This window comes from Antechinus flavipes, chromosome 1 (assembly GCF_016432865.1).
Source record: "Antechinus flavipes isolate AdamAnt ecotype Samford, QLD, Australia chromosome 1, AdamAnt_v2, whole genome shotgun sequence".
Classification (NCBI taxonomy): domain Eukaryota; kingdom Metazoa; phylum Chordata; class Mammalia; order Dasyuromorphia; family Dasyuridae; genus Antechinus; species Antechinus flavipes.
In genome coordinates, this window is record NC_067398.1 from 21,379,401 (window position 1) to 21,395,684 (window position 16,284).

General features: G+C 37.2%; 1 protein-coding gene across 3 annotated transcripts in view; it reads left to right on the top strand.

Moving 5' to 3' along the window:
* PTPRG (protein tyrosine phosphatase receptor type G) overlaps window positions 1-16,284 on the top strand; it is a 786,314-nt gene that overhangs the window by 421,425 nt on the left and 348,605 nt on the right. For all 3 annotated transcript variants that reach the window (XM_051980013.1, XM_051980023.1, XM_051980032.1), the window contains exons 3-4: window positions 3,716-3,895; window positions 13,624-13,772. In XM_051980013.1, the coding sequence (XP_051835973.1) occupies window positions 3,716-3,895; window positions 13,624-13,772 (329 nt within the window). The remainder of the gene's footprint in view (window positions 1-3,715; window positions 3,896-13,623; window positions 13,773-16,284) is intronic.

Sequence of the window (16,284 nt, forward strand, 5' to 3'; positions counted from 1 at the left end):
TTCCAGCTTGGCTAATTACTTCCTTGTGACCTTGGACAGCTACCTGACCTTTACCTACATAACAAATTTAGAGCAGATTTTGTGAGAGGCCATCTATTCCAAACCTCTTGATTCTTCCACTGAAAATTGAGAGGGCTAGAAAAGATGACTTCTAAATCACTTTCAGGTCTGTGATACTATTTTCCTTATATCTGGGCTCTACAGAACTGAAAGCTAAAAAAAAAAAAAAAAAAAAAAAAAAAGATCCATATTGCCTTGGAAGCATGATCCTTATTTATATAATTAGCTCCATGAGTGTTGAAGGGGGAGTTTTAGCACCGAAGGTTGGCAACATCCCAACTACAGTTTTTACCCTTCTCCCTCTGAGCATTTAACTACTCTATACCCAATCTATTAAAAAAAGAAAAGAAAAGAAAAGAAAAGGGGAATCCATCTTAGTTTTCCTCCCAGAGACTGTTTCTATTCAATTGGCTGACAGATAAGCTTTTTAGAGTTTCATGGAGGTCTGGAGGAAATCTGTGTTGTCAACAGAAGAGTTTCATTTAAGAAAAAGAAAAAAAAAAGATGTATTACTCTGTAAAATCCCAAGTCAGATAGGGAATCTAGGGACATGCATTTATTTCCCTCCCCCTGGCATAATCTGGTATAAAATATAATTTTGGTTTATAGTCACACTCAAGTCTCCTGTTTCTATGGCATATGGCCCAAACAGCATTCTTGACACTCATGAATGCTGATTTTTCTTTAGAGAGATAGAAGAGAGAGAATGCCAGAAATTCACAACTTCCACTACCCCCAAACCCCACCATGTGTATGAGTGTTTCTGTGTGAATTCTTACATCCTTTGTCTATTTTTTTAAATCTTATAAATAGAAGGAGGAGAAAGACGGCCTAGTACTCGATTATTCCTGGCACTTCAGGAAATAAGGACTCTAGGTCACACATGTGTTGTGTGTGGATAAAAGGAAATAAGTAATTGGATGGTCATAGTTTTTTTTTTTTTTTTATCATAGGGACACCCCTTATATGAGGGATGTCTGATAATCCATAACTTTATTAAGCTCCTCCTCTCTGCATAATATTCTACTAGTCGCTTTGCAAGATAGGAAGCCTAGAGGAAAGATTCTATCTCCCTTCAAAGGGCTTTTGATCTGCTCAGAGGACAAGACTGACATAGACAGCTGTAATAAAATAAATGTTAAAGAATAAGTTTAGTAAAAGAGAGGCAAAAAGGAGGCAGGGTCAGAGGAAGGAAGTTGGTTAACACACAGGGGAGCTGAGCAGCCTTTATGGATTTGTGTTTTTAAACATGGGAAAATTCTGAGGTGAAGAGGAAGAAGAGTTTCAGACTTAAGGTTGGTGTGAGGATAATACAGAGAAAGCCACATTTTGGAAACTTGACACGACTCTGTTTGCTTGATCTGCTTGAGGGCCAAATCCTGTCTGATTTTTTTTTTTGTACATTCCATAAGAAGGTTTTATTATATGTAAACCCTGTTTATAACTCAAAGGCCATAGAAAAATGGGAAGTAGTTTGGCAGCTCTGGATGAAAGAGCAAATGCATAAGGGGATGAACCTGGAAAGGTTGGGTAATGGAAGGTCATAGTACCTGCTTTTGCAGAATGAGTCCAGAGGCTGATGGGGGCCAGAACTGTGGGTGTAGGGTTGCTCAGAGGCCATCAGTCCTGCCCAACTCATTTTACAGATAAGTAACGGAAGCCCTAGTCATAGAATGTCAGATGTGAGATGTGAGCCCAGATTCTTTCCAAAATAAGTTTTCTCTCCAGAATATCACACTCTCAAACAGTGGAGGAAGGAGAAGAATACATGAGCAATGGGAATCTGGTGGTTGCATAAAAGACATATTAGAAGAAGAAAGTCCCTAAGCCCTGTCAGGAGGCTGCTGCCATAGTCCATTGATGGTAACCACACTGGTAATGGAAATATGGCAAGGGGATGTTTGAAAGGAAATGTTCAACCTTAATGTTCCCAGAAAAAAAAAAAGTAGTAAACATTCTGGTCAATGGAATGATAGTTCCAATATTCAAAGAACCACTTAATTTATTTTTAATCTATATTCTGAAAACAAGCATACAGATTCTCCATCTTCTGTAGGCAACTCAGGTTCTCTCTCTCCCTGAATTGACCTCAAATTTAATCATATAACAGTAAAATTCCCCCTTTCCTCCTAATCTCCCTCAATCTCCTCCTCTTCCACAGGGAACTTGAGAAGCAAGAGGAGATACTTGTTACCAATAGCTGCTAATGTAACACCGTTGGTAAAGGCAGAGATTACCTCCAACTAACCTAGGCCCTTGACTGAATGCCAGTGACTCAGACCAAACAGGAAAAGTAGAATTTCTTAGACCAAATTTTAGGGGGATAGAATGAGCTCCTTTAGGAGCTGGTTATAGTGTTATGAGAAAAGCAACCTGCTATAATGGGGAGAAGATTCTGTGTAGGTTAAATCCTGCCTTGGATGCTCTAAAGATCACAGAAAAAGCACTGGAAAGAGCCTGGTGGACATCCAAACCGATTCCTCTCATTTCATAGGTGAAGAAACAGAAATCAAGACCAGCCTATGATTCAAGGGAGTAGGCAAAAGTAGTGAGGCTTAAATCCATACTCATTGTGCATTCATGAGTAAGTCTTTCTTTGTTATCTACTGTTATATACTTTATGCTCTATGTATGTACAAATTATTCCTTTCCCTGGTAGATTGTAAACTCCTTGAGTTTAGAGAGAGCCTGTTTTGTTTTTTTTTTTTTTTTTTTTTTGGTTGTTGTTGTTGTTGTTGTTGTTGTTGTTGTTGTTGTTGTTTTGTTTTGTTTTGTTTTTACTTAGTATTCTTGGCACATATAGTATATCTTTTTAAAATGCTCTTCCTTTGGTTGATAAAAATTACAACCACTGATTTCTCCATATAATTTTGAGTTTCCCTTTGTTTTGTTGGAGGGAGTTGCCATACTGGGAGTCTCCAACAATGACAAATGCATTTTTTTCAGTATCCATTTTAGGTCAACTTCCTGCAGCCAAGATTCTTCTACCCTCTTCTTAATCTATTGAAATTGTTATTTTTAAGACTCCCAGTAACCTCCCAATCCTTGCTCCAGGCTTCCTGACTCACATGCCTATATAGCTCTCTTATTATGCTAGAATTCTGTTTTTCCCCCTAACTATCCTCTCCTCCTCTCTCCATTCCAGTTATTTTTTGCTACTTTTAATTTATTTTTTGGTTTCTGTTCACAGACTTCTCAGGCTTAAGTAGAACACCACTGTCTTTTCCGGAAGAGTACCACAGACCAAAATGATTAGGATGCTATTCTGATCAGTAAATTAAAGATCATTTTAGAAAACTTAGTAAATATGGGGGAGGGGACCAAATCCTTGACAGTCCTTCTACTAGATAATAATTCTAGAAGTCAATTAAAAATAAATTAGTGAATAGTTGATTGCAAATGATCACGCCAAACTATTTAAAGTAACATACCCTTCCTGACTGCTAGAGGGAAAGGAAAAAAAAAATAATCCAAGTTCTGTAACAGGCAAATGGCTTTTGACCCTTTCGTCATTTTTAACACCGTAACCTTTTCAGCTGCTGTAATTGTAGTTGTGGTAGCATTACCTAGGGAAATTTAGTGTTTGCTTTCCTGAGTCATACTCGTTCCCTAAATGGCAAGGCTATCAGTATTAAAATGTTGTTTTCCTTCACAGGAACCTACGGACCTGAACACTGGGTTACATCAAGCGTGAGTTGTGGTGGCCGTCACCAGTCCCCGATAGATATTGTAGATCAACAAGCACGAGTTGGGGATGAGTACCAGGAACTACAGCTGGATGGTTTTGATAATGAATCCTCCAACAAAACATGGATGAAAAACACAGGGAAAACAGGTATGGCTTCTCTTTCACAAATCCCTTCTTTAGCTAGCCAAAAAAACTAGCCTGGATGCCATTATTATTGTTGTTATTCTTTCTCTTTTCCTAAATTCTCCTTGGAAGCAGCATGAAATGGTACTTTCGTATTGATTTCTAAGGTATTGCTCTGGTTGAGCCTTTTTAGAATATTTAATGAATACTTGGACTAACCCACGCTCTCTGGAACAATGTTTCTTGACATTCACAGAATAGATTGTGTTTAAAAAAAAAAAAAAAAACACTGGAGAAAGAGATAAATGAGAATCTGCTCTTAAGTCATCAGCTAAATTGCACAATGGTGCCTGGAATCAAACACCAAAGTTGGGGAAACTCAGAGTAATGGAGTAAACTCTTGGTAACTCTATCTCTTGTACCATTAGCATTTAGTTATTTCAATTCATTATCTCTGTGTCCATGAATACTTTCCAAGGCCTTTGAAATTGAGACTATCAAACCATTCCTTGTGCGTCATCCTACATCGTGACCCATTCATTCTTCCAGATACTGATGCTTTTCCAGAGTTGTGATTTCATTGGCATAGGCTATAATTTGGAGAGCACATTAACAGTGGGCTTGATTTTGGAATCATAAAACTTGGATTCATCTCCCAGCCTTGTCACTTCCTATTTGTATGATCTCAGAGAAATCATTTAATTTCTCTACCTCCTGATTTCCTCATCTTTAAAATGAAAAAAGCCGACATTGATATCTTCTGTGGTCTTTCCAATTCAAAATATATAATCTGTGATCTTCCCACCATTTGATCAGATCATCACTCCTCCTCTTCTTTCACCTGTGCAAAGAGTATACCTGACTTTCTTTAAATGTTCCAGGGGGGGGATCTTCCCCTCATTCTTTGAATATTTAAGGAAAGCTAGCTTGTGTAAATCCCAGTCTGAGTGATAAAATGTGATACAGAAGGACTGGCAAGCACACCATGTTGATTAAAAAGTAGGGATTGGAACGAGGGTCTGCCTAACAGACCCCCTGCTCATGGCTATTCATTGTCTTGCTTCCTTTTTTCAGGTCATTACTTTTTAGAAAAAAAAATCCTTATCTGATCATTAACAGAAAGCCTGGCATGGCTGTGCCCTCTGCTCCTTGCCCGAGGGTGGCCAAGATCAATTCCTTTAAGTTACGCTTTGAGAGAGCAAAATTCCTCCTACCTGCCTTCCTTGCAGATGGTCGACATTTATTCCCAGTAGTCCAGCTGCTCAGCAACCTTGTTATGACTCTACTTTCTCTTTGAATCAGAGCCTCAGGAAGCATGCTGGCTGCAACCATGCTGGGGATATTCTCTTCTCCACGATTTTTCTACCAGGGGTATCAAATTTCTATTCAGTGTTCCATGTGTCTGCCCTTGGGATCACTGCTTCTGAAAATGACTTGTGGTCATTTTCTGGGGAACCTAGGGAAACACAGATCTCATTCTTCTCTCTTCTCAGGGTACAGAGAACCTTGTAATGAGACCTGGTCCTTCCCAAGAATTTGTGATCAGTTTAGACCACCTTCCTGACATATTATTTTGTACTTCCCTCTCTACTTCTTGCCTAGTAGTCCACCTCCCTCTGTATGCACCATATCTAGGTGGCTCCAAACCTGCCATAAAGTCCTCCAGCCATTTTTCTGTCATGATTCTATGCTCTCTTTATTATGCTAGGCAGAGGATAGTAGCCTCCACTATGGAATCCTATTGGGGAAGAATTCATATCTAAGTTCCCCATGTCCTTTCATGACACACGTGTTATCCCCTACCAAGGTATCAAGACCATACTCTTCAAAGGCTTTGCTTTCTATCTTTTATTCTAGTAATAATCTAATAATAGTATTAACTATTCCTAGAAAGAGCATTGTTAGTCATTTCCCCCATGACTACTTCATATCCCTTTGAATTCCCAGACCAAAATACTCAGCTTTGGACAAATACAAAAATAATAGCATTTCTGTAGACTTTTAAGGTTTATTAAACACCTTCCATTTCTTACTTCATTTGAGCCTTACAATAATGCTGTGAGGGACCTGCTATTGTTATCCTCACTTTACAGATGAGGAAACTGAGACTAAGAGGTTAAGTCATTTGCCCAGGGTTACCCAGCTGGCAAATATCTGAGGCTAAATTTGAATTCACATCTTCCCGAGTCCAAATGTAAACTCACTACTACTTACACGCCATTGAGCTACCTATGGACTTTTCTTACTAGAATGTAAGCTTCTTGCAGGTGAGAACTAATCACTTTTTTTTTTAATTTCTAACACTCAGCACAATCTCTTTCAAATTTTGGAAGTCATTTGCTTAATAAATGGTCTTGCTTGTAATTGTTCCATAGTCTCAGAGATTTAGCATCTTCTTCCTTTGAGATACACACAGAAAGGTCAATCATTTAATAAGTATTCATTGAACACCTACTATGTTCCACATAGATGTTGGATGCTAGGAATACTAAAAGAAAAATGAAATAATCCTTGCCTTCAGTGGCAGAGGTAACACATGTATTATACATAGAAATAAACATATATATAAGGAAAATACAGTGTAATTTAGAGTTTGTGAGAGATATTGGTTGCCAAAAGAATCCAAAAAAAGGCCCCATCTAGCACAATAAAAAAACCAACCAAACCAACCTTTGTCTCACTCTCCAAAATCTTGGTTGGAGTCCAGGTTCATGCTGGTGCCATGTTCAGTTAGCCTGCCATGAAAACCTACTAGATTTCTTGATAGGGTTTTTTAGTTGACTCTTTTCTCTTGACAGCCCCTTGCCAAGATAACGGGTTTCAGTGACAGTTTTCAGCTCTAAAATCATCAATGACAGGTTGTAGACATGTAGCAAGTCTACTGGATGCAAGGTGATTCATGACCTTGGTCTTGCAGCAGCCGATGATTCATCTCTGTCACAGAACTGACTTCTCAAAGTCAGCCAGAACCTGTTGAGTTTGTAGGAGCCCTTGTGTGCATGCTTTTAGAATGCAGTCATTCCTCAATGACCCTCCCCAGGACTTCAACTGATATGCATGATTGCAGCAGTTTCCATTTGAGACGTTCACTGGTTGCAAGACCCAAGCATTAAGTATATACCATAGGATGGTTATGAAAAAATCTTTCATGAATATCCTATGATGAGAAATCAAATTGTGACAGCAGCATTTGCTAAGTGGCTAGCATCCTGCTAAATTATGAGGATGTGAAAAAAAGACAGAAGTCTTTTCTTCAAGGACCTCTTAGTCTAATGGTGGAGACAACATGCAGACAATCATGTATAAAAAAGATATATATGGAATAAAATGGAGGTTATCAATAGAGAGTAGGAACTAGTATTAAGAGGGATCAAGAAAAGCTCCCTATAGAAGGTGGGTTTTCCTGAAACTTAAAAGAAGTCAGAGAGTGTATCAGCAGTAAATTCAAACACAGTGATGAAGTATTTCTAAGCCGTAAGACAGAAAATACAAGAGCGCTCAGTATTTATGGGGATTGTTTCCATGGTAGTCCGATGAAAGGCCAATTTAAGATCACAAGTCAGTTGACCAAGTTAACTCCATCTCCATGTCAAAAGTAAATGAAAGGCCCTTGGGACTACACAATGAATCCTGGAAGGATCTGTGACTCCCTCGAGTTTCAGGAGACTGAAATGGAAACTCCCCAAGATTGTTGCTTGAGACACAGATAACAATGGCTTGCCTACATCAAACAGCATCAGGAATGGGATTTGAATAGAGGTATTTCTGCCTCACAAGTCCAACAATCCACTTTTCTGAGCTGCTTTTGTTCTTTAAGATAGTAGGGGTTTTTCAATGAGAGGGGATTTTTATGTTTATATATTTAGCCAGAGTGGCTAGTTAAATTATTTGTCAATTCAGCTCTGTGGAACTAAATGGAATTATCAGGCAATCGGGACAGTGCAAACAGGAAATTTGAATAATTCTGGCTAAAAAACAACAACCTATAGATTATCCAAATAAATTGTCTCTGTTGAATTTAACAATAAGAAAAAATAATGAAACTTAATTGTCAATTTAAAATCTGCAGGAGAGAAAATGTGGGATAATAATTAGATAAAGTAGGCATCGGAGGGGAGATTTGATTCAAAACCTACCTTTGTTAGGTGACGGTTCTATGGACAAGACATTCTCTTGCCCACAAAGATTCTCTTTAAGTTTGAGAGTAGAGGAGAAGGGAATAAGCATTTATTTAGCATCCCCTTTGTGTCAAGCACTTTGCTAAGTACTTTTAAAAGAACTTCACAATTACTTTGATGTGAGTCCTGTTATATCATTGAGGAAAATATAATTTGTAATCTCCATTTTATAATTGAAATTGAAAGAGATTAAATGGACTTCTTCAGGGTCACACAAACTGTAAAAGACTAAGGCCAGATTTGAATTAATATTTTCTTGAATTCAGACTTAGCATTTTATCCATTGCTTTGACTAGCTAGTTGCTTAGGTGATGATCTGTACTTTTAGAGGACGTTTCTTCCCAATGACATCCTGATAGAAATAAAGTCAAAGGTCAAATTTCCCTCTCCTCTTTACTGCCCCCAAAGTTTTTTTTCCCCAAATTCTTTATGTAGACAGTTTCATTTTGACCTTAGAACAATCGATTTATAACTTAAATAGAAAGTGGCTTCATTCCCATTTTATAGACATTGAAACTGAGAGTGAGAAGTGGAGTGACTTGGCCATGGTTGCATAACATCTGGAAGTGGGATTTGAATCCCTGTCTTCATGACCCTGAGCCTGCTCTCTAGGCAACAGCTCCTCTGTACAAATTTCTGTTCTATATTAGCCTTTCCAAGTCTCAAATTCTGGGATTTTCTGATTTTACTTTAATCCCATCGACTCATCTTGAGGGTTATTTTCTGATCCTTTATTTTCTTCAACAATTTTATTTTCTTTTCCAGAAAAGCCTCTATTTTAGCCTCAGAGTAGGAAATAAAGAAAGGTGTGTGGGATTTCTTTTCAAATGGAAATTTACAAGCCACTTATCTGTAAAATAGACTTGGTCTTTTGGATATTAAAAAATGAATATAGCAAGTTAATATTTAAAACTGTCTATTATATACAGATAGTAACTTTCCCATAAAACAGTTTTAATGTTCATATCTATCTTATCCCCCTGAGAGCTCTATATATTCCAACTGGCATAATCAATAGGCTTTCGTTGTTGTACCTAGCACACTTCTTGAAAGTTGCCTGAAATATATTTACAAGACAGATACGGTCTATCTGTTTTCTCCTGAGGAGCACTAACTGTCTTTCTTGCCACTTCTCATTTGATTCATCCAAAGTTATTTCCTTTTGTTTCATTTCACAAGAATGAAAAGATGAAGCACTCGTCACAGAAAAACTTCATTCCTAGCATTGACTTCTAGCTAAATAATCTGACTTTTCCTAAGGGAAGATCCTTGAAATGTATGCTAATGTAGCGTTATCTTTTCTGCTTTGTAACTCTTTTGAGGATTTGTTTTGTTATAACTTACCCTTGTTCCCTACCCAAACTTGCACTTGCCCCTGATGTCTGTTAGTGTCTAAGATGTAATTTCTTGCCTTTTTTTTTTGTTTGTTTGTTTTGTCTGTTATAGACCATGGAATCAAAGATCACAGGATGATACATTTAGAATTAAAAGGCACCTCAAAGATTATTTATTCTGATCTCTTCCTTTTATAATTAAGGAAACAGAGATCTAGAGAGATTGTTAATTGCCCAGTCACAGATAATGGGTGTCGGAGCATTTGAACCCAAGTCACTAGAATCCAGACCTAGTGCTCTTTCCCCTCTGTCAATAGGAGTAACTCCTAATAAATCACCTTGTATTCAGATTCTTAACCTATTGTGCCATGGAATCTTTTTGGCAATCCTTTTGATTCCCTCCTTAAAATAATGTTTCTCAGTGAATACAATAAGATGCATAGAATTACCAAGGAAATTTATTTAATTGAAATATGCTTATTAAAGTTAATGGACTCCACCTTAAAAACCTGTGATCTAGTCTTACATACTTAATTTACAAATGAGGAAACTGAGGACTCTAGAGGGGAAATTACTTAAGACCAATCAACTTCCCAGTTGTCACACAGATATTTACTGGAAGATTCTGGATTTGAATTCAGATTTTCATGCTTTCTAGATATAAGTTATCCCATCTTCCTTCTCTTCCTTAATATCATGATAAGCTAGATTCTTCCCTTACATGCCCCAGTTCTTTCACCTTTCACATTCTGGTTGATATTATTGTATGGAAGCCCCCTAACTCACTGACTTGGTTTCTTTTTCCAAGGACTTTGTCCAAGGGAAATGCCTGATTAGCCTTTCTCTTGGTTATATACCCTTAAGTTGAGTTATTCTCTCTCACCTTCCGAGGTTTCATTCCCTTACCTCTTCATTTCCTAGTTTCTCATCTCTTTTTTCTTGCTCTAAAGGCTTTTCCTGGTAGATTCTTCCTTTCTTTGAATCCCAGTATCTTGACATCTTATTATCCCCTTTTCACTTCAAAGCTCTTTTATCTCTATATCTCTCCTTCCTTCCTCTAACCCCATTTCCAAATATTGTTATTTCACATTATTCAGCCTAGAGTTATACTCATTTCCTTTAAAAAGTTACCATCTATCTATCTAGGCTTAGAGATTTCCCAAGGCTCCATAGTGTTAAATGACTTCCTCAGAGTTTTGCAGCTGTTACGTATCAGGTGTGGGACTTGGATTCAGATCCTTGAGATTTGGGTGGGCTTTGTATACTATTACACCATGACTGTTCCTCTATAGCAAAGGATGAAGTAAATGAAAATTTTAAGCATCATCAATCAGCCCGATTGGTTACCCAATCAATATCTCCTCATAATATCACACCATATTATTTGACATCCAGGTAACTATTTACCTCTCTTGATGGTGAGCAAAAAGATCTGCCAATTAAAACAAGGGGATATGTATCCTAACGTGACATCTACTAAGAAGCCCTGTCAAATGAAAAATTAGATGAACATTTTAGATCATACTGCCTCCTAATTATCCCTTTAATTATTCATATAAAACAAGGAAAATGACCCCTGACAGAGACATAAATGATTTAGGTAGAATCAAATATTTATAAGATGCAACTGTCTCCCTCCATGCATTGTAACAGATGTACACAAATCTGTTTTCCCATATTCATCATGATGTGTGATTTTATGTATAGAATTTATAACTGACTGAGAACCATCATCAGTATTTAAAACCTTCCCCAAGTCCTGCCTGGCTGTATTGACTCTAGCAATAAAAGATATATTGCTTTAGTAGTGTGTGTACTGTCCTCAAAAGTGTCTGTATTTCAGAATAATGATAGGTTATCACTAGGACATTTTTAATTAAAGAAATCACTTTATTTTGACCTTGATTTTGGTGCCCACATATAGGAAGTTCACTGTTAGGATGGCTTTCCCCCTCAGAAGGTGGTGAGAAACCCTGTTTTACATGTAATAAAAAGCAATTTATATGATTGTGGCTTCTTCATTGAGGTTTTAATGCTCTTTTTTTTTTTTTGAGAGGTGTTGAAATTAATTGAGCTTTTCCAGACTCACATGATAATATCCAGGTGACCATCTTTTAGGGTTCTCCCTGCGAGATGAGAACCTATTTACCTATGTTCCCTACGTTAGTTGGGACTTCCTCAAGTTATTGATTACTCCCTCATGATGGTTTCATATATTTGGGGTACATAGAGGTGAACTTTAGGCAAATAAATATACCTTTGGGATGTCCTAAGGTCAAAGATAAAGTACTTGAAATTTTTTGAAACAAAAATAAGTTGGTTATTCTTGCTCAATTTTTTTCTTTGTTACAAAGGAGAGTTCTATGCGTGGGTTGGGGTGCTATATTGGGACATGACTGGTGTAAAGAAAAGGCATTATTCAGCCTTAAAAAAAAGAAAAGATAAAGATGTCAAAAGCCCACTAATTGTATACTGATATTCTGTTTTAGATTGGGGGGGGGGGGGCAATTAAGGCTTTTTTCTCCTGCTTGTGACCAAGTTTGTTCTCCCTGAGATTCCAGCTGTGGTTCGTGCTCTCTGTGACTTTGGGCACCTCACATCTGCCCTTCATCTCTCTCTTCTATAAAATGAAACAAGTCAATGAAATGATTTCAACCATCTCTATAACCATGATCCTATGATTCTTTCCCACAATTTTTCCTGCCTTCCCGTCCTAATTTTCCATGCCCTAATGCTGTTTCTTTTGGATTAGAGAGTAGGCTATAGCAGGAATTTGTGAACTTTTAAAAATATGTATTTTAATATTTTGAAATATAGTTGATTTCCTCTGTAATTGTTATTGTTTATTTTTTGCATTTAAAAATGTTCTGAAATGGGATCCACAGGCATCATCAGAAGGCCCATTTCAGAAACACAAAAATAATTGAGACTCCTGTTCTGTGTTCTTACCTAAAAGAGACTCCATTTAGATGAAGAAGAAATGAGCAAATAAAGCTTCTTTTTTATCCTTCTTCTTTTTCAGGGAAAGAATGATTGCATTTACTTATTTGAAGTAACTCGTTTCTTACTTGTTGTGATATAATGTAAGCAAAGTTGGAGATAGCAGGTCATAGTCTCTTTTAATAAACCATTAAAACATTTTTAAAGGGAATTATGACATCAGAAAGAGCTGTGGTACAAAGGTCTGGTTGTCAGTCAATAAACATTTATGAAGTGTCCATTATGTGCCTGGCACTTTGCTTAGCATTGGAGATATAACAAAAGACTATGTAAGAGTCTACAGTCTAATAGGAGAAAGAATATGCAAACGGATTTGTAAATAATCAAGGAAGATATTTTTATTTGCAAAATAAAAACACCACTAAATTTCTGTATAAATGACTAATTGTTACATTGGTGTATATGCATGGAGCATGGAATTAGATTCATACAAGAAAAGGACTTGGAGTTACGGGCTCCCTTTATCAATAGAAAACAAAATATTTCACCTTTGTAAAATAGCTTATATTCAAAAGCAAGCTGATGCAGTAGAAAGAACTTAACTGTATGGATCTGCATCCTATGGTTGGTGCTTATTAGCCATGTGCCCTGGATATCTCTCCGCTTCATTTACCTTGTCTCTACAATAAAGGGATTTGGACTGGATGGGCCCTGATATGATCCTATCTGATATCCCAGTTCTAGATATATGATCCTATAATCTCTTAAGTTTCTTCATCTGATCAGTAATCAGTTAGGAAAGCATGTATTTAGTTCTTAACATTTGCAAAGCATGCTGCCTTAGAAAATCAAGACAGCTTCTACTCTGAGGGGGTTCATATTCTAATAAAGGCTGTGGGTTATTATAAATAGGAGATGGTTGGTTGCAGAACAGGTCAATATAGAAAGTGTTGACAGATTCAAATTTTGTTTGTTCTGTGACTTACAGATCCAAGAGGGAAAAAAATAACACATTTTAAAAATACTGAACTTCATCATAAGATCATATATTTAGAGCAAGAAGGGGCCCTAGTATCTAACTCCCTCATGTTGTAGATCATGAAACTAATGTACTGGAAGGAAAGTCATTTGTCATTGTCACACTAGTAAATGTATGAAGCAGGATTTGAACTCAGGTATTTCTGACACCAAATCCAGGACATCTTAGATATCCACTATGGTAGCCAAGATATTGTGGTAAAGCCAGGTCATCTGTGCCCCTGGAAACTTATGATCTCTTGCCCTTTTTTCTTGTACACAGTGGCCATTCTTCTGAAAGATGACTATTTTATCAGCGGCGCGGGACTGCCAGGCAGATTCAAAGCAGAGAAAGTCGAATTCCACTGGGGCCATAGCAATGGCTCTGCCGGCTCCGAGCACAGCATCAATGGTAGAAGATTCCCTGTCGAGGTGAGAGATACTGAGGGATTTAAAACTGAAGGTGGGACTGGGCAGTTGTGGTTTTGGAGAGATGTGCTATTAATTCCATCCCCAAGATTGTTTCACCAGCAAGAGATCTTCCAAGCCCCAAACTACATTGCAACCCATCTCATTAGCAAAGTGTTTCTGTTGTGACCGTTTGTTTTGCTGACCTTTGAGAAGCCATTTCTTTCTTGGAGGGAGTTCAAAAGAAACTCAGGATTATTATCATTCAAGTCTTGTCAGCTCCAACCATGACCTGTTGCCTGCGGCTTCTGCTGGTTTCACTCAGGCTTTCCCTTTCCGTAACTGTCCTCCATGGAGCTGACACTTCTGGGAACGCTTTAGATTGATTTCATCTTCACACTTTTTCAAGGGGGCTTAAGGGAAAGCAAGATGCTCTGATCTTCTCTAAAGGTGATGCTAATGACCACCATCAATGGGATGTGAATTTTCCATTTTTTTTGCATCATAATCTGGTGCTAATGAGGTCAGGGTCATTTTCCTCTTAATGGTGCATGTGGTAGAGTTGGCTTTTTCCCTTATGCGGTAAACCACTGTTCCCTGGCCCTGGACCAGCCTTCTCACAAATGCACTCTCATGGGCACAGGAACAATTCTGGGAAGGAAATGGGGCTGACTCCCTTTAGACCCATACTAACTGTGCAGAGATTCGAAGTCTGAGATCCTCTGCTTCTTCGCCAGTGATGGCGTTGATCTTACATGGGAACCCTTGCCTGGTGCCCGCTATAACCAACATTATATATTTGTTAAATATCATAAAGCACTTTGAGGAAGAAGAAGATATTGTTAGATGGATTTAGGGATGCAGCCCGTGAATACAATGTTCATTTCCATCTTCCTTTTACCACAATCCCTTCTTCAGGATTGTTAGCAGGGCACTGTTTTTAGCTGAAACCATTAAGTGACACAATTTTTATAATGGAGAAATATTATTTATCACATTTTATTTCAATTCATTAAGAACCATATTCCTCACATTTAGTGAACATGTGAATGTTTACAAAACACTGTTTTCATGATCTTCTGTACCTACTATGTGCAAGGGATACAAAAGTAAAATATCGTCTGCTTTTGAAGAGTTTGCTTTCTGCTGGAAGGGTGGAATGCATGTGCTCAGATGAGTTCATACCAATAATATACAAATTAATTAATTGATAAACAATTATTAAGCACCTATCAAATCTAACATTTGTGCCCCAACACTGAGGATACAGTACAAAGAAAACCAATCCCTGCTCATAAAAAACTTACTTTGCATTGGGGAATAGCCATTTATATAAATTCATACAAAGTATTAAATAGAGTTGAGAGGGAAGGCATTAGCATGATTGTGGGATCAGTTGTGGTTTCATGAAAAAAAAAAACAGAGCTTGGTTTGCATCTTAAAAGAAAGGACAAAGTTAATTTATAGTGATTTCTAGAGGGATTGAGTCCTCCCATATTATGTGGGAGGATCCTCAAGTGTCTCCAATCGAAAAGAAATGGTCAGGAATCAGTATTTAAAATTTATACACAGATGTATTCATACACATGCACATCTGTAGGTTTTCTTTTTATACTATATATTATATATACAATCTCTATATAGAAAATACCTGAATTCTCTTTATATTGAGAATCTATATGAATTTTATATAGCGAATATATATGGGATATATGTATTATATTTTAAAAAAACTAAAAAAATAAAAAAAAAATAAAAAACTACATGAATTTTACAAGATGGAGATGAGGAAGGAATACATTCAAGACCTGTGCAAAGTCAGGAGGTAAAAAGTTGTGAATCTGTTAACAAGGTGATTTGATTGACACAAAGAACAGGCTTGAGCAGGAATAAGGGATTAATATAGAATATTAATATGGAATAAGGACAGAAGGATAAGGGAGTCAAATTGAGGAGGGTTTTAAATTTCAGACCAAGGATTTTCTGGTTTTTTCCCTAGAGGCAATAGGGAGCCATTAATAGTCTTTTGAGTTGTAAAATGTCACAATCAGATCTGTATTTTAGTTTTTGCAGTTTGACTACTATATGAAGAGTGGGTTTAATCACTGTGTATCTTATATACTATCACCAGTATATAAATCAATATACATATTAATCCGTTTCTCACTGAGGCTATTAAATAATAGAACTTTGTTGCACTAAGAAGAGGTTGGTCCTTAGCATCATCACTGAAACATTCTGTCTATTGAGTCTTGTTGAAAAGAACTCTGGGGGTTTGGGGAAGGGAGATGTTGTGAAATCCTGCTTTAGCCACATTGTAGAGGGAATAGAGTATTGGACTAGGAGTTAGGAATACCTAAGTTTGAATCCTGTGTGACCCTGAGCAAGACATAACTACCATTATTCTCAGTTTCCTTTTTCCTAAAATGAGTTTGGACTCAATAACCTCTAAGATCCCTTTGAAATTTAAATCTGTGTTCCTAAATCATTTAAATTCCTTCTGCCTCAATTTTCTGAGCATATATGCTCCCAGGGA